The sequence below is a fragment of the Babylonia areolata genome, chromosome 9, assembly GCF_041734735.1.
Source record: "Babylonia areolata isolate BAREFJ2019XMU chromosome 9, ASM4173473v1, whole genome shotgun sequence".
NCBI lineage: Eukaryota > Metazoa > Mollusca > Gastropoda > Neogastropoda > Buccinidae > Babylonia > Babylonia areolata.
In genome coordinates, this window is record NC_134884.1 from 41983954 (window position 1) to 42005687 (window position 21734).

The 21734-nt window shown below is 39.8% G+C and overlaps 1 protein-coding gene across 2 annotated transcripts in view; it reads left to right on the top strand.

Annotated features, from left to right (window-relative positions):
* The window catches only part of LOC143285459 (xaa-Pro dipeptidase-like), a 22690-nt gene extending 1638 nt beyond the window's left edge, over positions 1-21052 (top strand). Inside the window, exons 2-15 of one of the 2 annotated variants that reach the window (XM_076592761.1) lie at positions 2248-2431; positions 2902-3029; positions 3462-3525; positions 5490-5537; positions 6244-6305; positions 9011-9055; positions 9526-9601; positions 10147-10193; positions 11425-11493; positions 12027-12104; positions 13970-14118; positions 15171-15463; positions 16554-16637; positions 19338-21052. In XM_076592761.1, coding sequence (XP_076448876.1) covers positions 2248-2431; positions 2902-3029; positions 3462-3525; positions 5490-5537; positions 6244-6305; positions 9011-9055; positions 9526-9601; positions 10147-10193; positions 11425-11493; positions 12027-12104; positions 13970-14118; positions 15171-15463; positions 16554-16637; positions 19338-19487 — 1477 coding nt within the window. In that variant the 3' untranslated portion in view covers positions 19488-21052. Of the gene's footprint in view, positions 1-2247; positions 2432-2901; positions 3030-3461; positions 3526-5489; positions 5538-6243; positions 6306-9010; positions 9056-9525; positions 9602-10146; positions 10194-11424; positions 11494-12026; positions 12105-13969; positions 14119-15170; positions 15464-16553; positions 16638-19127; positions 19230-19337 lie in introns of those variants that run through there. The other variant, XM_076592762.1, reaches the window with a different exon arrangement.
* The last annotated feature ends 682 nt before the right edge of the window (positions 21053-21734 follow it).

The window sequence follows — 21734 nt, forward strand, 5'->3', positions numbered from 1 at the left end:
TTGTTAATTCTTGTAGCTTTTTTTTTTCTCGACATATTGATGTTGATTGTTAATGCTCTGTGCCCCTTTGTGAAGGAGGTAGAGCGCATGATAAATACACATTATTATTGTTAATTAGATGCCCAATAGACAATAAACATGTGTTCAGTGGTCCCTCTGTGACAGTCTCTAAGATAGTCCAAATAATTTTCTCTTGAAAGTTTAAAGCTCCAGTCAAAACTGGTCTTCTGTTTATTTTAGGAGTGCCCTGTTATTTTTCTCTTTTGTAACATATGTTTAAAAAAAAATCCCTACGTAGAATTCCCAATGTTCTGGAGCTAATTCATATACTGTATGCCCCGCAGTGGTACAGCAGAATGCTGAGAGTGATAACGACATTGGTTTGCATGAATTTATCACAGGACTGACCTGGATCCACTTTGTACCTAATCCAGTTATTTGCACTGCTGTAGGGATAACGTATTAAGTCATTTTCACTACCTTGACTGGTATCAGTGTTTACCATTGATAAGAGATGTCAGTTCAAGTACAACACAGGATTGCATGTTTTATCTTGATAGCAGCTTTTCAAACATGGACATGGCAGTTAAGGACACTGTGATTCATATGCATCAGCAGATTTTCAAACCAGGACTTGATAGTCTTGATAACACCATGATTCATATGTATCAGCAGATTTTCAAACCAGGACTTGAAAGTCTTGAGAACACCATGACTGATATGTGTCAGCAGATTTTCAGACCAGGACTTTAAAGCTTGGGGTATTTTTGTTATCTTCTCTGGAAAGCAGTGATTCACACACACACACACACACACACACACACACACACACACACACACACACACACACACACACACACACACACATTGACACATATAAGGAGTGTCACCCACAGCACACACAGTTTAGAAATGTTGGCACACAGCACATATTCTCACATATGCATGCAAAAACACAGAGTGGCACACACACACACACACACACACACACACACACACACACACACACACACACACACACACACACACACACACACACACACACACACACACACACACATATATATATATATATGTGCGGTGGGAGAGAAGTGGTGAGGGTAATGAGAGAAAGAGCATCCTCAGGGGTAGCAGAAGATCAGATATTCTCATTAAAGATCCTTTGATCTATATCAGCATTCTGTTGATTGTGGAAACAAGAGCATACCCAGCATGCACAGCCTGAAAACAGAGTATGGTTGCCAGCATGGTGGGGTAAAAACGGTTATACATGTAAAAGCTTATACATACATGTATTGGAAAACATTGGTGTTGCATCCCACATATACAAAACAAAAAACAAAAAAACAACAAAAACAAACAACAACCAAAAAAAAATTTAAAAAATAAAATAAAAAACATAAAAAAACCAGCATGCATGGGATCCAGGAACAGTATGACTGCCTAAATGGTGAGGGTAAACATGGTCATGCCAGCAAAAGCATCTCATAGGTACAAGTGAATACACTTATACAGGAGTTGCAGGCCACAAACACAGACCATGGCTACTAAGTGCCAAACAGCCTCAGCACATAAATAAATTGAATGTTTTGTATTCTGCAAGCATCAGATTGCATGATGATGCATGATCCAAAGCAATAATTTGTGATCTTGCTGAAACTGTCTGAGCTTCAGGCTCTTGCGGATATGGAAGCATTAATCAAATGTTTTTGTGAACATGATAATCATCCACAAGAATAGGACACTGCCACAATAGAAGAAAATGTATGTGTGCTTTTCTTTCTCTCAGTGAAGAAGGCATGTCAATCTCTGAAAGAAAATGATAAGAAAAAGGATATCAGGTACTACATGTATCAGTATCAGTATCAGGAGCTCAAGGAGGCATCACTGCGTTTGGACAAATCTATATACGCTACACCACATCTGCCAAGCAGATGCCTGACCAGCAGCGCAACCCAACATGCTTAGTCAGGCCTTGAGAAAGAAAAAGGAAAAAGGAAAAAAGAAAAGAAAAAACAAGATGGTGATAGTGATGATGATAATAATGATAATAATAGTGATAAATAAAAATAAAAGTACCACATGCAGCTGAAGAACACACAAAAAAGTTTCTTTTTTTTAACCTGCAAGTGCTCTGCATCGTGGTTAGCATCACAGACTGATTACTGGGTGATTGTTGGATCAAATCCCATGAGAATTTTAAAAATTTTTTCATCATTCCCTGTGTTTACTTTTCTTGTGTTCCAGACCTGCATTTTGTCGGGGGGAACACACGTTCAAGGTGTCAATGGACTTGTTCAAGGAGAATCGTGAACGTTTGTGCCAGCGTCTTCAGGACAATGGCAAAGTCCCCAAAGGTGCCATCGTGATCCTTCAGGGAGGAGCATCAGAGTATCGGTACTGCTCAGATCATGAGCCTATCTTTCGACAGGTAGGCAGGCTGTTTTGTTTCCTTTTTTGTCTTGTCTTTGATGGGGTTAAGCTGTTGATTGATTTATTCACAAATGCAGTGTGTGTGTGTGTGTGTAGGCAGCAATTATTCAGTTTTTAAGGGTGTGCCTGCTGAGTAAGTTGTTGTTTCCATAACCCACATAACGCTGACATGGATTATCTGATCTTTAATATCTAAATCTGATCTGCATGTGTATAGACACAAAGGGGCTCAGGCACTTGCAGGTCTGCACTCTAGGGAGATCGGATAAATCATCACCCTAAACCATCAGGTGCTACAACCAGGATTCAAACCCAGGAATTCAGATTGAAAATCCAGTGCTTTAACCACTCAGCTGCTGTACCCGTCATTTGTTTATTCTGAGAAGCGATGTCTGCATAGTAACTAGGTTGTTTGGTGTGTGTGCGGTTTTCAGTAACTAGGATGTTTGGTGTGTGTGCGGTTTTCAGGAGTCCTACTTTCACTGGACCTTTGGTGTGGAGGAACCAGATTTCTATGGAGCGGTGGAGGTAGACACAGGAAGAGCCATTCTTTTCCCACCTCGTCTTCCTGACTCTTACGCCGTGTGGATGGGCAAGTGAGTTGCTGATGGTATGCATGCACGCATGTGTGCGTGTGCAAACAAATTTGTATGTGCAAGAGCGTGTGTGTGTGTGTGTGTGTGTGAATAACCTAGGTGTAGAGTTTTTTTGTGTTTTTTTTAAGTAAGAATAACAACAAAATAATAGAGTCCATGTGTGGTTTATCTATCTCCTCTGTTCCTTTTTTACTTTATTTAAAAAAATATTCTAAACAGCATTAGTGTTAGATAGAACATTGTTCTAAACAATGAATGCAATATTATGTAATTTATGTTCCAGATTTATTGATGTGGTTCCTTTGTTTTATTTACTTTTTAGTTCAGGTTTTCACGGGACATGTATGAAGATACAGTATTGAAATCTGTAGGTATTTCTATAATTTGCTATTGATTTGTCATCATTTTCATCATGTTTCTCTTAATTAACAGGTTGCTTTCAGAAGAGGACTTCAGGTTTCGCTATGGGGTGGATGAGGTCCATTTTGCTGACAAGGTGAGTTTTTATGAATTTATTACAAGAACGCTGTGTCTGTGATTCATGTGTGTGTTTGTGTTTGTGTGTGTGTGTGTGTGTGTGTGTGTGTGTGTGTGTGCTTGCTTGCTTGCTTGTATATATTTATGTATGTGTGCATGCATAATTTGTGCTGTATGCGCATGTGTATATGTGTGCTGTTTCATTTTACTCCTTCTCACTAAAAAAAAAAGTCACCTGTGCTGCTCAGGCACTGTTCTCCATTCTCTTCTCTGCCATGCTGATTGACGCCTTCCAAGACTGTGACTGGGGCATCTACATTCAGTTTCGCACAGATGGCAAACTTTTCAATTTGCGGCAACTCCACGCCAGGTCCAGGGTGTTTGAGGCACTGTTGAGAGAATTCCTCTTCGCTAATGACTGCACGCTTGCTGCACACACCCATGAGGACATGCAGTTCATTATGGACAGGTTCTCAACCTCCTGCAGGCGTTTTGGACTCACCATCAGCCTCAGCAAGACCGAGTCCATGTACCAATCAGCTAGCTCACAGAACGCCAGTGCCTCCCCCCCCCCCCCCACCTGCAATCAAGACCAATGACACAGAGATCAAGTCAGTCAACAAGTTTGCTACCTGGGCAGCCCCTTATGCAGCAACGGAGCCCTTGATGCAGAAGTGACGCTGCGCATCGCCAAGGCTAGCTCCGCCTTTGGCAGACTCAACAACAGGCTGTGGAACAACAATGGCATCAGGCTCAGCACCAAGATGAAAACCTACAGAGCTGTTGTGCTGACCACCTTGTTGTACTGCTGTGAAACATGGACGACGTATCGCCGTCACATTCAACAACTTGAGCAGTTTCACCAGAGATGCCTACGAACGATCCTCGGCATAAAGTGGCAAGACAGGGTCTCCAACCTCCAGGTCTTGGAGAGGAGCGGCCTGCCCAGCATCGAAAGCCTGCTGATCCAGTGCCAGCTACACTGGACAGGACACATTGTCCGCATGACAGACAGCAGGATCCCAAAGATGCTTTTGTATGGCCAGCTGAAGGAAGGCCACTGTGAACTTGGAAGACTCTGCAAGCGCTTCAAGGACACCTTGAAGACAAACCTCAAAGCCTGTGACATAGATATCGCTTCTTGGGAAACTGATGCCCTTGACCGCTGTCGCTGGAGGATGCTGTGCTCTAGTGGCATAAAGACGTTTGAAAACAAGAGAACGCTGGCCATTAAGGAGAAGCGTGAGCGAAGGAAGCAGGGCTCAACTTCTGGAGACGTTTTCCCTTGCAACACCTGTGGGAAGTGATGCGCATCCAGAATCAGCCTCTTCTCCCATGTGAAGACACACACCGACAGATAAGCCTGCCTGCCTACTCATCCGTCGGACCGACGGGAGACTCCGTCATCATCATATGTGTGCTGTTTCATTTTACAATACTTCCCCTTTTTTTCTCTTAATTTGTGAATACCTCTATCTAGTCTTTATTTTCATTCTTTCCCCATTTTGTTATCCATTCTCATACAATCTGCATGCTGCATTTTATTTAATTAGTCTGTGAACAGTTTCTGACAGAAGGGTAAATAAGTCATGCACAAATCACGGAAATGCACGCGCTGGAACACATGCATGAAAAATGCTTCGTGCACACATTTGCTTGTGCTTGTGCTTGCGCTTTCACACATAGACACACATAAACACACAAACATACATTCTCACACACACACACATACACGCACACACACACACACACACACACACATACACACACACGCACATGCGCACACACACACACGATCTCACACACACACACACGCACACGCACACACACACACACACACACAGATTTATGTGGAAAGAATAGCCTGCTCATTTTACACTCATACGTACCAGTGTATGTATATATATATATAGCATGGTCTGAACAAAAACTATGCAAAATCAGAGACAAACAGTTTTTGTTTGGTGTTCACTTTCTCTACAGATTGCTGAGGTGTTGAAGAGTAAGAAGCCTTCAGCACTGCTGACACTGGTAAGTTCACTGTACCTGACAGTTATGCCATACTCATTCTTATATCTATGTACATTGTTTTCAAAGATGATTTTTATTTGTCTTTTTGTTTTAAATGGGACTATTTCAGAATAAGAACTGAGGGCGCTAGCTAGCGGGACAAAGGGGAGGTTACCTACTTCCGGGAGGTTATCGGCCGTAGTTGCTTTCTTTTTCTCCGCATAGGCGGATAGTAGTTTGCACAGGACAGGAATGTCAGACCCCTGCTGGAGTCTGCACTAGTTGGGTCACAGTAAGTATGTTATTTAAACGTAATTTTAGATAGAAAATTTCTTTTATATTCTAATATAAACAAAAGTACGTATGCGTACGTATGTGCGAAGGCTTGGGTGGGTGTGTTTATGTTAGCTTGTGAATTTTGAAGTATGTGTAATAGTAATAACTTGTAATTCTACTTTTATTTTCCTTTCTTTTTTCAGGTTTAACTTGCTTATTGTCGCTCAGACGTGGTCCTATTTCTGTTTACTGTTGTTCAGACATGGTACTGTTTTGGTGATTTGCTTAAAATGTGTTCTCAGCTCTGTTGAAATCTTTTGCAGTAGGCCATGTTCTAAACCAAATCGGAAAATCAAGTTATGGGCTATTATTCAGTCACTCATATCTGGTGTTCACTTCTTGTGTGTTTTTTCATTTTGTTTTTAATGCATGTGTGTGTGTGTGTGAACAGTATGGGCTGAACTCTGACAGTGGGAAATACAGCCAGGAAGCTGTGTTTGACGGGATTGCCACGTAAGAACGTTTGTCGTTTGTGTTGGAGCATCATTTACGTGGAATAACTACTACACTGCATGATATGTATTGTATTTACTTGGGGGCTGTGTGTGTGTGTGTGTGTGTGTATGTGTGTGTGACAAGACAAGACAAGACAAGACAAAATCTTTATTATCGAGGGTAATAGATAAGCAAGTAACATGCTTTTTTACATCCAGCCCTCGCCCTAAAGAGGGAATAAAGCTAAAAAAAGCAAAAATGAGCACAAAAAAAGAAGAAAAAAAATCAAAACACAATCAAAATACACCATTATTTCACCATTCACAGCCATTCCACAAAAAGAAGAAGAAGAAGAAATGAAAAGGAAAAAAAAATCATGAAACATGCACACACACACACACACACACACACACACACAGAGAAATGCACCCACTCAAGAGAGAGTGAGTGGGAACCCACAAATTGTCGAAAGCAATGTTGGATTTCAGGTGACATCAATTTTTGTGAATAGGTACATTTTTAGATTTTGCTTAAAGTTGTTGTGGTTAGTTATATTTTTTCAAACGTGATGGTAAATTATTCCAATATGTTCCCCTGCTGTATGTTAGGCTGGACTTAGAACAAGATTTGGACGAGGTATATGCAACTTATGTACATGTCTTATGTTATTTACTGGGAAGTTATTTATAATTGAAGGAGGTGCGTAGCCGCTTACTATTTTGTGCATAAAAACAGCATTATATTCTAGTTTTAGCTCCAGTGGGAGGATATCAAGTGACCTATAATCGTTAGGAGTTAATGAACATGACTTTAACTCTTTCCGGACGAAGGAATGCTCACGCATTCCTACACAAAACGTATTCAGATTCGGACAAAGGAATGGAATAGCATTCTCCGAAAGTAAAATTCCATCATGCGCTGTACACGTGATTTTGTGATTAGCCAAGCAGAGTGCGCTATTCTGGGTCACTCCACAATCGAATGGTATGATTGGTCAGCCTGGGATGTGTGGCCCGTCTCACACGCACACTGACAAAGTCACTGACCGGTCGTCTGCTCGCGTGCCAGCCTGTTAGCAAAGTGGGCTTTTCTCAGAATGTTGTGAAGCAAACAAGGCAGTGACGGCAACGTTTTAGGGTTGCCGAAGTACTTAAAATGCTACAAACTGAAGGGTTGGACATTGAAGAGGTGGATGATGACGAAGAAGAAAGCGAATTTAATGCAGAAAGCGAGCATGGGTATGGTGATTCGGGGTGAAAAATTGGCAGTATTTTCTACATATGGCAAAACTGTAAAAATAAGATGAGAAATTTGATTTTTTTTTTTATATGTAATAGCTCAACACGTAATAAACCAGTTCTGAAAGTTTCATTTTCTTACACAGTATTTTGTATTTTTTGTAATTTTTTTCCAAACCCTTACAAATGGGCCGTCTGTGGGAAAAAGCAAGGGAGAAAACTTGTTGTCCCGAGTGAGTTAAAACTAATTTCAGAGCACGTTTGTATAATCTAACAAGAGGTTTTAGAGTAGTAGCGCTAGCAGAATCCCACAATGTAGAAGCATAATCTATCATCGACTGTATGTGAGCATTAAAGAATGACAGGATTGGCGAGTAAGGACGTTTGTGTTAGACTCAGTTTTATGAAATAACTGCAATACGGCAGTGTATGATTTATGTTGTATTTGTTCTTTGGCTGTGTGTGTGTGTGTGTGTGACAGAGACAGAGACAGAGAGAGACTCAGAGATATATTGTCATTATTTACAAGAATGACTAGCAAAGGCATTGAAGGGCAGTGTCTTCTTCTTCTTCTTGCATGCTGGCTATGTTCTTGTTTCCATAACCCACCAAATGCTGACATGGTCTACAGGATCATTAACGTGCATATTTGATCTTCTGCCTACATATACACACAAAGGCGGTTCAGGCACAAGCAGATCTGCACATATGTTTTCCCGGGAGATCGGAAAAATCTCCACCCTTTACCCACCAGGTGCCGTTACTGAGATTCAAACCCGGTTCCCTCAGATTGAAAGTCCAACACTTTTACCACTCAGCTATTGCGCCTATTGAAGGGCAGTGTAAAATCAATAGTAATCATGTAAATAAGCAATTATGCTGTAGTTTAAAGGAAGTCATATTTCAGTACTTGACATAGTTTGTGTTATGAAAGAAATGTACTATGCTTGATCAAATTTGACATAAACTTTGCTGCACAGTTTGGCGAACAAAAAAAGGTTTTAGTGGTTTTTATTTTCAGCATGGAAAACTATGGCATATATATATGATAGTCAGTTGTGTCCGACTATGACCATCAGAACAGCAGAGAAGGCAACTGCTGTTCTGAATATTTGGGCTAGAATTTGATTATAGTGGAGAGTGTCTTGCCCAAGTACATCTCCACTCTCTCGGCCAAGAGGGTTTTAGGACAGTCGGCGTTGGGATGGTTCCCAAAGGCCAACTAGCCCACAAGGCTGCAGCACTAAGAGCCAGTGCAGTTTTGCCTCCTAGTTTGAGAGTCATAGTCCTTCACAAAAGACTAAGCTGTAAATGGTTTCCCATTGACTGGAGAAACCATTGATAATACAGCTCTCACTTTGCTGTTGGCCCAAATGTAAACTTATGTCAATCTGTGATATAAGCCGAGTGTTGGGCATATTGCATGTGTTGAAAAGCGTGATGTGTGACTGGTTTCTGTTCATTAGGCCTTGTATTTGTTTTCAGCTTCACAGTGAACAACCAGCTCCTTCACCCAGAGATCTCAGAGTGGTGAGTCTGTTGCTTGATCTTTCTTGGTGTACATTTATTTGTGTGTGTGCATGAGTATGTTCAGTTTTATTTGACATCTTTTCGCCGATGTGATATTAAACTGCCAACCAACCAAGCAGACTGAACTGTACCTCACTGACCGATGGACTAACTGGTCAAAATGTGAAAACATAATGGTTAATGTTAAATTTCCATGGGATTCTTCTTCCATCCCACTTGACTTTTCAGGAAAGACACAAGGATATGTGTGTGTGTGTGAGAGAGAGAGAGGGAGAGAGAGTTCATATTTTTGTGCATGTATTTGGTGTATGACATGAGTGTGTGTGTGTGTGTTTGTGCTTTTATTTGTGTTTCTGTGTGTTCATTACATTTGATTGAGCACAAGAAATCTTTAATATCAATATTAGTAGTAGTAAAATGACAATTGTTATGATTTTTCTTCTTTTTTTTTTTTTTCTTTTTTTTTCAAGTCGCGTGTTCAAGTCAGACAAGGAACTGGAACTGATGCGCTATGTCAACAAGATCAGCAGCCAGGCCCACAAAGCAGTGAGTGTGTCCTGGGATTTGTTTTCCCTGTATTGCTACATTTGATGACTACTTCTTTCATGTTCAAGGGCTGAAACTTCCATGTTCATTTGTATGTATGAGTGGGCTTTTGTGTGTATGACCATTTTTACCCTGCCATGTAGGCAGCCTTGGTCTGGTATTTTTTTCAGGAGTGTGTGTACTAGGTATGTTTGTGTTTCCAAAACCCACCAAACACTGACATCAGTTACTGCATAGGATTTTGTACATGCAGATTTCATCTTCTGTATGCATGTACACACGCAGGAGGCTCAGTCACTAATAAGTCTGCGTGTTTGTTTATCTGGGAGATTGGGAAAATCTCAACTATTAATCTGCCAGGTACCATGACTGGGATTTGAACCTAGAACCCTCTGGTTGAAACTCCAGTGTTTTAACCACTTGGCTGTAGCACCTGCCATGTATGGGAGTGAGTCACCAGGTATGAACTGTTGAGTTCATTCACCTCAACTCATGTCATAATGAGTTATTATTACACAGCTTTCTGAATTTGTCCTTGATTTCAGGTGATGAAAAATATGCAGCCAGGAATGTTTGAGTACCAGGCTGAGAGGTACGTATAGTCCATTTATATTGTTACTGATAGTGACTGTTACCTGAAAGTAGAATTGTCAGAACCACTTTCATTTGCAACATGAACATTGCACATGGCAACTGATATCAAATAAATAGTCAATACTTACTTTATTTTATCCTGTTGTGTTGCATTGTATTCTGTTGTGTTATGTTGTATTGTGTTGTATTGTATCGTATTGTATTGTGTTCTGTTCTGTTGTATTGTATTACTCTTTGTCACAACAGATTTCTCTGTGTGGAATTCAGGCTGCTGTCCCCAGTGCTCTCACATTATAAATGTCAGTCCATTCTCTTTGTTATTGGCCTAAATTAGTGAAAGCCAAGCACTAAAATAGCCCACAAATAAAGAACAGTCAAGTCAAGTCAACTTTATTACCTTTTAAGAGGACATGTGGTTGTGTATACTTCTCACAACAATAATATAAGATATACGCTTTACTTGTTGTACCCCACAGCTACATGCATGCTTCAACCCCCTTGGACCAGCACTACATGAGACCATGACACCACTGCAGTATAAAAAAAAGGGGGTGGTTCACAAAAAACAGTGAAAATTGATGGAGAATGGTTTATTTAATCATTCAAACAAAGCTTTAATTACACATACTTAACCGTGACCCAACTAGTGCAGACTCCGGCAGGGGTCTGACATTCCTGTCCTGTGCAAACTACTATCCGCCTATGCGGAGAAAACACAAGTAACTACGGCTGATAACCTCCCTGAAGTAGGTAACCTCCCTTTGTCCCACTGGCTAGCGCCCTCTTTTTCCGGCAGCCATAGCTTTGTTTTCATGCTTCTGAAATTCATAAACTTTTCAGCTTAGAACAGCAACACTACCAAGCGAGGATAAATGAAATTAGAATAGTGTGTTGGTATGAGTATACTCATACTTGGTCCACAGGGGAAGTAATCATTTAACTCTTTTTTTTTAATGGTGGGCAGAGTGAGTTAAGAGACATGCAGCAGCATGGTTTAAAGTTTTATGATATATGATTCACATGTTTGATTGTGTGATATAATTCTTTCAAGTCTGGCTTTAGAATCTAACTCTTTCCAAAAATAGGTCTTCCCTTTCCCCCCACTTTCCAGCAGCCTACGGTTTGTCTGGCTTTCTATTTACATGTTGTTATAAGTTTTGTCTTTCATCTTTTATCCCTGTGAGTCACAGCTGTGCATGCATATAAATACTTCTGTTGTTTGTGTACAGCGTATTCAGGAACTACTGCCAGTACATAGGAGGGATGAGAGCTCAATCATACACCTGTATCTGTGCAAGGTAGGTTGTGACATTCTTGTATATGAAGGAGAAAGAGCGGGCTGGAGAGTTTGTGTGTGTGTGTGTGTGTGTGTGTGTGTGACTGCATGTGAGTGTGTTGTGCATATATGTGTGATTGTACATGCATTTATACTTGTGTGCATGTCATAAATGCGCCGTCTTATTTGTGTATCATTTGTCTTCATTACAAGCATGAAATTGTGATTTTGTTTCCAAAAGAGAGATTATGTGTGAAATAATGATAACAAGAACTGTTGTCCAATACGTGTACAACAGCATGTGTGAAAGCATGTTTGTGTGTTGTGTGCATGTGTGTGTGTGTGTGTGTGTGTGTGTGTGCGTGTGTGTGTGTGTGTGTGTGTGCACGCACACATGTGTGTTTGAAATGATTTGATTGTTGTGATGCATGTGATGTGTGTGCACATGTGTGTGTGTTTGCTTGCTTATAAAATATACCATGTTTGTTTGTTTGTTTGTTTTTTTTAATTTTTTAAAATGTTTATTACTATGCATGTTTTTCTGTACTGCTTTAGTGGAGAGAATGGCGCTGTCCTGCACTATGGCCATTCCGGGGCCCCCAACAGCAAGCAGATCCTTGATGGAGACATGTGGTGAGCTTTACTTTCTGTTCAGCTTTCGCTTTTACTTTTTTTAAAACCTGGTCAGATGGACATACAAGTACTACATTTTGCTGACCACAAGGTTTTGGGAATGATAAGGCACATCCTCCAAATTTTGAAGAATTTCCGGTTTTAATAATAGCCAACATTGAGACCCTGACATATTTATCAGGACTATTTTTAATGCTGCATCATCTGCTTCCACCTTGTTCCTAATTCCACTAAAGTTTTGTTTGTGTGAATGGGAGTTTTTGTGAGCTGTTCTTATTCTGATTCATGGTAAGGTTTCATTCATTTTCACCGCCATGGATGTCATACTTCTGTGTTTGGAAGTCAGCCTCTGTATGATTCTGATTAATGACAGCATTTTGACTGATTTTAACCATACATTAGAAGCTTCGTATTATAAGTTGTGTGTGTCAAAGTAGAAGAGAAAAAAGTATCCTCTCATAGTCCATAAGACATGGTGCATTGTCCTGGCTCTTGGAAGCCCTCATGATATCACTGAATGACAAGGGTGTTTTCTTTTCTGTTTGAATATTACTTGATACAGGCAGATCGGATGTTTCTTTTTTTTATTTACATGGTCAGATAAACGTAGTTTTATTTTATCAAATATAGATACAAAATATAGTTTTTTTTCTCTCTCTCTCTCTGTATGTGTGATTGTGTGTGCGTTTTCTGATGGACATATTCACAAGAATTATCTGGAAACATTTTTAAGGGGGTGTTCTTTTCTGCCCTTCACTGCAAACAGGGTATGAAATGACACTTTTTGGCAAGGCAAGACAAGGTAAAGCAAATAATGCTTTTACCATGTAGCAAGGAAGACTTCAGTGAGTGATATTTTAAAAACAGTCCTCCCCCTTCCCCTCTGTGAAACAGTGCCTTGTTCTCGTTTTATGTCTCCCCTGTGGGGCTCTTTCAGTACAAATTGTATCTACACTTGCTGGACACTGGGGACGGGCGCAATAGCCGAGTGGTTAAAGCGTTGGACTTTCAGTCTGAGGGTCCCGGGTTCGAATCACGGTGACGGCGCCTGGTGGGTAAAGGGTGGAGATTTTTACGATTTCCCAGGTCAACATATGTGCAGACCTGCTTAGTGCCTGAACCCCCTTCGTGTGTAAACGCTTGCAGAAGATCTAATACGCACGTTAAAGATCCTGTAATCCATGTCAGCGTTCGGTGGGTTATGGAAACAAGAACATACCCAGCATGCACCCCCCCGAAAGCGGAGTATGGCTGCCTACATGGCGGGGTAAAAACGGTCATGCACGTAAAAGCCCACTCGTGTACATGTGAGTGAACGTGGGAGTTGCAGCCCACGAATGCAGAAGAAGAAGAAGAAGCTGGAAACTGGAAATTCTCTGCTGGAAATTTCCTCTTTTCTATTGCTCTCTTTTGTTTATGGTCTTTTACTTTTCTTCCTTTATTCATTTCTGCCTTGCTGGTCCATTCATGTACATTTTGTTTTTGGAAGCTTTTGAATAATTCTGCACTTGATAATGGGGCACTCTCACTATATTGTATTCTTTTTTGTACCTAGGACCTGTGAGGTGGTGGTTTTATATGCCTGTTTTTATATTATTCAATGTATAATGTGTAATTACGTTCATGCTCATGTTAGTTGGTTGTTGTTGTTTTTTAACCTCTTGTGAAAAATTGGCAGAATGGTCAACATTAAAGGCATGTCCCAGGTGATGGATATGCCTTTTTTTTTTTTTTCAAGGTTTTTAAAAAAAATTTATATTCTGGGTTCTACCTGATCAGTATTTTCAGTCTAAGGCTGTAAACAGACACAATAAATGATTGTTTTTTTTCTTCTCCCACTTCTCTGCTTTTCCGTCTTTGCCCAGTCTCTTTGACATGGGGGGAGAGTACTACTGCTATGGATCGGACATCACCTGTTCCTTCCCCTGCAACGGGAAGTTCACCGAGAAGCAGCGTCAGGTTTACCAAGCCGTCTACGATGCCAGCCGAGCTGTCATGGCTGCATGCAAACCAGGTGAGCAGCATGGGCCATTGCTCCGGGGGATGAGTAGTAAAGTGTTGGTGAGTTTTGTTAGTGTAGACATATTACTCAGGGACGGGAGATTGGTTGCCATGTCTTATTTAACTATGTGCATGTGTATGTGTGCGTACACAGAAAATGAATTAAAGGAAGCGTAAGCAGGGTGCGTAAAAAGGCGTTTTCATGTTTATACTGGATGAAAACAATGTAGTCAGTGTGTATGCATTTGTGCATGTGTCTGCGTGCATGCATGTGTGAAAAGGGAGGGAGAGGAGGTGGAGAGGAAATGGGACGGGGGAAGTGGAGGGACAGAGAGATAGGGAGAAATTGCTTGAATAGTGCATTTATTTAAAAATAAATGTTGTTTCATGTCTTATATACATCTTTTTAATGTTGTTTTTATGCTTATGTCCATGTGCGCATGTGCATGTGTCATGAGAGATGGAGAGGAAACAAGTTTACCTTTTATTCTGTACCTATCTTCTTCTTTTTTTGAGTGTGTTTGTACTTGTAAGTTTTTAATGATTGTATTTACATGATTCTTGATGTATGTGAATGGACTGTCACAAACATTTCCATTGTGAGGGATTGATAAAGTTATAATGTATTGTTGTAGTGTTTCTTTGTTGATGTTCCACCTTCAGGAGACAGGCAGCAGGATGACTAAGACACTAATCTGCCAATACAATGTCTGTGAGGGTCTGGGTTCAAATCCTGGTCTCACTCTTTCTCCCAAGTTTGATTGGAAAATCAAACTAAGCATCTTGCCGTTCAGATGAGATGTTAAACCGTGGTCACATGCGCAGCACACACTTGGTGCACTGACAAAGAACCCATGGCAACATGTCCTCTGGCACAGTTATGTAGAAGAAATCCACTTTGATGGGTACACTAATGTATGTGCATGCACTCAAAGCCAGACTGACACACTGATGTATGCTGCTGATCGGGCATCTGCGTAGCAGATGTGATGTAGCATGTATGGAATTGTCTGAACTCAGTGATGCCTCCTTGAGAAACTGAAACTGAAAACTTGTTCCCGAAAGGTGTGAGCTGGGTGGACATGCACAAGGTGGCAGAGCGCACCACCCTGGAAGCGCTGAAGAAGATGGGGGTGGTGCAGGGGGACGTGGATGCCATGATGGCAGTGCGGCTTGGTGCAGTCTTCATGCCACATGGCCTGGGCCACTTCATGGGTGTGGATACGCACGACGTGGGCGGCTACCCCGAGGGCACAGTGCGCAGCACGGAGCCGGGGCTCAGGTCCCTGCGCACAGTGAGAACCGTGCAGCCCCGCATGGTGCTGACCATCGAACCTGGACTCTACTTCATTGATGTGGTCAGTGGACTGTTTCAGGCATTGGCTTTCTACGTAGCTTTTACTTAAAAAAGAAAAAAGAAAAAAATTGATGTATCCCCCTTATGACCAACCTATGGTTAGAAATGTACGCTTCTTTTCAAAGCAAGTGTCATTTTACACAATACATTTTTCATAGACTTTCTTCATTTGTAAGTTTTATAGACTTGGCAGTCATCTTTAATTTTGATTTGCTTACTTATTTATTTCTCATTGTTTTTCATTTTATGTTATTTATTTATTTTAATTGTTGTTTTTCATTTTCTGATAATGTTTAACACAAACCCAGGGAAGGCTCTCAAGGCCTAACCACCACTCTAGCATTGTGCGAAGAACAAGCACTTGGTCCTTTTCTTTTTCTTCTTTTTTTCGTAACGGCAAATGTGCTATAGTGTATACAGATATGAACTATCTTCCCAGTTTATAGTCATTTTGAAAGCAGTTTAACTTAAAGAAAAGGCTTTATTGAACACATTCTATGAACAGCTTATGACCAGACTGAAAGTGCATGACTTCTGGATTTCTTAACAGTCCAGCAGCATCGTTGTTCTTCCTGGTAGTTTTTTTTGGTTCAAGCATGGTTTTGGATATGGTTTGGTTAAGTATGATTGTTGTTTTTCATAAGTGATTCCGTCATTCACTTACCTAATAAACAGTATGCCTGATATCCAAGACAATAAATAAAAATAATTTCATTCATGAAATTAGTATCTTTCATACAGTTACAAAGACTGAATGTTTCTTCTGTGCATACATTTGCAAGTACAGCGAGTTTGTTTTTTTTATCTATTGTTTTTGGTTTGTTTTTGCTTAAAAATTTCATTGGTATTATGTGCACAGAATATCAATTCATGGTCGAAATAGGCCTCTTACAAAAGAATTTAGAGACAAAGAACAAAACTAAATGAAAATAATTAAGTGAAAACGTTATAGATTAGAAATAGATACATATATTGTATGTATATACTTGTAATTTTGTTGAATAGTTTGTATAAAGGTGTGTGTGTATATGTGTGTGTACACATTTGTGTGTGCACATGTGTATGTGTGTGTGTGTGTGTGTGTGTTGCAGCTGTTGGATGCAGCTCTTGAGAACCCAGCACAGAGCCAGTTCTTGGTGCGAGAGGTCATTGACACGTTTAGAGGAGTCGGAGGGGTATGTGCATTCTTCCTGTTTCTGGATCGAAGCACAGTTTCAGCTTCAGTTACAGTAGCTCAAGGAGGTGTCACTGCGTTCGGACAAATCCATATACGCTACACCACATCTGCCAAGCAGATGCCTGACCAACAGCGTAACCCAACGCGCTTAGTCAGGCCTTGAGAGAAAAAAAAGGTGAATGAATAATAGATAAGCTTACATAAATAAATAAATAAATAAATAATAATTATGATATAAAAAAGGTAGTAGTAATGATAATGATAATAAAATAATAATAATAATAATAAATAAATGAATAAATAAGACAACAATGATGATAAATAAGCAAATAAATGTAAAACATGAAGACACACATTCACACATACACCCACACATGCATAACAGATATGCACCAAACATGCAGTTTCACAGATATGAAAGCACAGTCAAATACATATAAACGTACATGAGCTCCAACACACACACACACCACACACATTACCCTGCACCTCCTCTACCCCCCTCCTCCACACACTCATTTCTGGTCTATGTATCGCAGCTTCCACGGCACACACACACACACACACACACAGATGAACACTTACTTGTACAAGCACCCACACAGAATCATGTTTATCACAGTACCAAGTCTTGAGGCTGTTTTGTTGGCATTAAATAGAAGCCATTATGTATCAGCATGTGTTTTAGTGAATTTTGTATATGTCTTAGTGAGTGACACACTGACACTTGTATGAAGGAGTGCAACTTTGTGTTAATCCGTAATTTCCAGCCTACAATGTGCAACTTCTTTACTCAGACCTGTCCCCTTTACCTTTGTATGCACTGGATTTAATATTCAAGTGTAATCTCATCAGATTTTCTGTTTACAAGTCCCAAGGTTAGTGAAAATATTGCTCAGTCTGATACCACTTCTTTATAAAAATTAATTTATTAGGGTAAAAAAAAAAGTTGCTGGTGGTAGTCAGTCAGATGTTGGACTTCTGGGGTCTTATTCATGGGGACTGACTTGTGAACATCAGTCATAAAGCAAAATGCTTGGACTTAGAACGTCAACTTTTGCCACAGAAAGGTTGGTATTTATGGGGCAGGCTGGAAAGTCTGACAGTGAACGTATGGACTTCTTACAAAATTATTATCAAGAAAGGGGTTTTCTGATTAAGCTTCCTTGTGTTCAAGCTAAGTCCTACTTTTTTTCAGCTGCTGCACAGAGTGAAAGTTGCTCTTGGTTTTGATTGGCTTGACGCTGTGTTGACATGAAGATCCACTGGTTTTGTTGTGCCTGGAGGGTATCACTAACACATCAATCATGACAACACCAACCAGGTCGCTTTAATGTTCTGAAAAACATCAGTAACAAACGATGGTAATGTCAGCAGCACTTGTAAAACAGAATGCAAAGCACCTCATCTGTCCTACATATACTCAAGTTTGCTTCAATTTCAATCTGTCAAATGTAGAATCACTTTTCGAGTGAGACATTTTTTTTTTTTTCAGAACTCAGGCTATCATTGTTTTATATTATAGCAGATACATGCAGTCACAAAATATTCTTTATAGTTGTCTGCAGTACTGAAGAAAAACAAACGCGCCATTTTTCTTACACAGTCTGGGGATATGGAGTGTAGTCCAGTGAAATCACTGGACAAAATTTCGGCCCTTTTAGTGTGCGTTTGAGCTCCATAAATTCCAACTTTCGATAGATTGTCTCGGACAATACACTTAGTCTGGGCATTTCCAATTATGCCTTTACCATGAATCAGACCCCAGATTCAGTGACTGCATCCAGATTCAGAGTTTTGATCATTTTGTATAAACACATATACGAAATATTTTTAAACAAGAATAGAAGGAATAGACTGATATCCATACAAAAAGAAGAAAAAATCTTTCCCGTCCTGTCTGTTTCCAGGTCTGATTATTTGATTTCATTTTATGTTTATGTTTTACACAAACCTAGGGGTGGGCTCTCAAGGCCTGATCAGTGTGTTAGGTTTATGCGAAGGTAAGGCGTGTGCTCTTTTTTATTTTATTTACTTTTGTAGCAGATGAGGTGTTGTGTACATGGATCAGAATGCGTGCTTTGACACCTCCTTGAGACTTAAACTGAATTTAAAAGCGTTTCCGGGTTTGGATAGAGGACGACAACCTAGTGATAACAATAACAGAGGGAGGGATAGAGCTGATGACAGTGATCATGGAAGGGGGGATAGAACAGATGATGTCACGTCTTTTTTCAGGTGGGGATAGAGGATGACATAGTGATCACAGAGGGAGGGATAGAGCTGATGATGTTGTGTCTGTTTCCAGGTGTGGATAGAGGATGACATAGTGATCACAGAGGGAGGGATGGAGCTGATGATGTCGTGTCTGTTTCCAGGTGCGGATAGAGGATGACATAGTGATCACAGAGTTTCCAGGTGCGGATAGAGGATGACATAGTGATCACAGAGGGAGGGATAGAGCTGATGATGTCGTGTCTGTTTCCAGGTGCGGATAGAGGATGACATAGTGATCACAGAGGGAGGGATGGAGCTGATGATGTCGTGTCTGTTTCCAGGTGCGGATAGAGGATGACATAGTGATCACAGAGGGAGGGATGGAGCTGATGATGTCGTGTCTGTTTCCAGGTGCGGATAGAGGATGACATAGTGATCACAGAGGGAGGGATGGAGCTGATGATGTCATGTCTGTTTCCAGGTGCGGATAGAGGATGACATAGTGATCACAGAGGGAGGGATGGAGCTGATGACGGACGTGCCCCGCACGGTGGAGGAGATCGAGGAGATCATGATCGAGGGGCGGGGCACACAGACCCCTCTGCCTCAGCACCAGCAGAAGCAGCAGTGAGAGACGTCAGGTCTTGGGCTTCAAGACAGGCAGCAGACACTGTGTGCCAGCTTCATCCCTCCCTTTTTCTTTGAACAATCTGCACAGTAGCTGTGCTGATAGCTGATAGCAGCAAGTATGGGGTTACACTTAGAAAATCACTTTGTGACGTTTCACCAAAAATACTGGGAGGGACTGCCATCCCAACATACCATATTGTTTCTTAGATGAAATGATTTATTTAGGGCCAATGAAAGTTTCCATACTTAGGTTGTGTGTTCACAGTGCCACCCACACATACACAGAGATGGACAGAAACGAGAAGAAACAATCGAATCCCTGTATCGATACTTTCAATTCTTGTCATATAAGTGTCATTTTTTTTCTTAATGAAAAAAAAAAGTTCAGTTAATATTTTTTGGTGCTTCTCAGATATACCAAATACTGTAAATGATTTATAAAAAACAAATTTTTGAAAAAACTGTTCAAGAACAGAACACTGTTTAAGAACATAACACTGTCCTTCTGGTGATTAATTATGAAAGCAAAAATTTGTCATGAAAATGCAGTGAATTTTATTGTTAAATTTCTGATTCCATTTTTTGGGTTGATAGTTTCTTGAAGCAAAAATTATTTTCAGTTACTTTTGTGAACTAAGTGCCTGTTAGTTAACTAGAGCGCAGTGCTTGCGCTCTTTGGCTAATGGCTGTTTCAATATCACTTTCTTTGTAGTTGCTTATGCCTCTTTTCTTTAGATATCTGCTTACTAAACCTGAAATCACTTGGACTATTATTATGGTTCTTTATATCAGCATTATTATCAGTAGCAGATGATTATTATGATGTACATTTTATTTTTCACAGACATTGAAATTGTTCAAATTCTGCATGGGAGTCATTTATGAACTGTAGAAATTAGATAAACTGTTGAAAAATTGTTTGTTTAGTGCCTTTGTAAACAGATAGAGTGTTGTTAATTTGGTAACAAATAACACAAACAGAAATAAACCAGTCTGGTGGTGGAATGACTAGTCCATTTGTATGTTGCTGTTGATTTCATTTCCAGAATGTCTGACTTTGTCTCCACTGTCTATTCTCCTTTTACTTCCTTTCTATAAAAGAAAATTTGAATCATTTTTTGAATGAATATATTGCATGCAGCGTGATGATTCCATTTAATTACCAGGATATCTTCCCCCCTTTCTGTGTGAATGAATAATGATATTATTGGATTGTGGTGTTCACTCGTTAGAGGTTTATTATTGTGATGTATCCAAAACATTGGTATTATTAAAAAATAATAGAGTAGTGAAAAATATTTGAGTAGGACTTTTACATTTTATGTTTTCAGTTTATGTAGGTGAATCATTGCTCAAAATGTTTACAGATTTCATGTATTGATCACATTGAATTTCTTACTTGAATGTAACTTTAGGTTGGATTTCTTTTAAATACTAGCTATCTCTATCTTCCGCTGTCACAAAGATAATACATATTCATACTGCAGATGCATACTGCTTTTTGATCTGTCATCTATAAATGTGGGTTTGAATGCTTCTTTGGGAATAAACTTGCTGGAGTTTTTCTATTGTTTTGTTAAATTGAAAATGGTGTGTGTGTTTGCAGTGTGGTGATGTACAAGTTTTCAGTGTAAGTGTATACCACTGTCAATGAATTATCACCAAATGCATCCTTCAAGATCACTTTGGCACAGACTGTTTATACTATTGATCAATTTGGCACAAACTGTTTAGTCTGTTGATAAAACTGGCACAGGCTGTGCACAATTACCAAATTGGCACTGTTTATTATTCTTTTCTTTTTTTCTTTTTTTTTGTTTGTTTTTTGTACGCTTACAGTTGACTTCATAAAGTTTTTGCGCCTTATAAATATTATTATTAGTAGTAGAAGTTCTTTTTTTTATGTATTTATCTATTATTTATTTACTTATTTCTTTTTCTTTTTTTTTGTTATTTTATTTTGTTATTTTATTTTTAATTATTTTTATTTATTTTTATTTTTTTATTTTTTCTTTTTTTCTTTTTTTCTCAAGGCCTGACTAAGTGCGTTGGGTTACACTGCTGGTCAGGCATCTGCTTGGCAGATGTGGTGCAGCGTATATGGATTTGTCCGAACACAGTGATGCCTCCTTGAGCTACTGATACTGATAAATTGAACTGGCACAGGCTGTTTGTGCATTGATCAAACTGGCACAGACTGTTTACTCTGTTGATCAGTTTGACAGACTGTATGCCACACTAGTTGTAA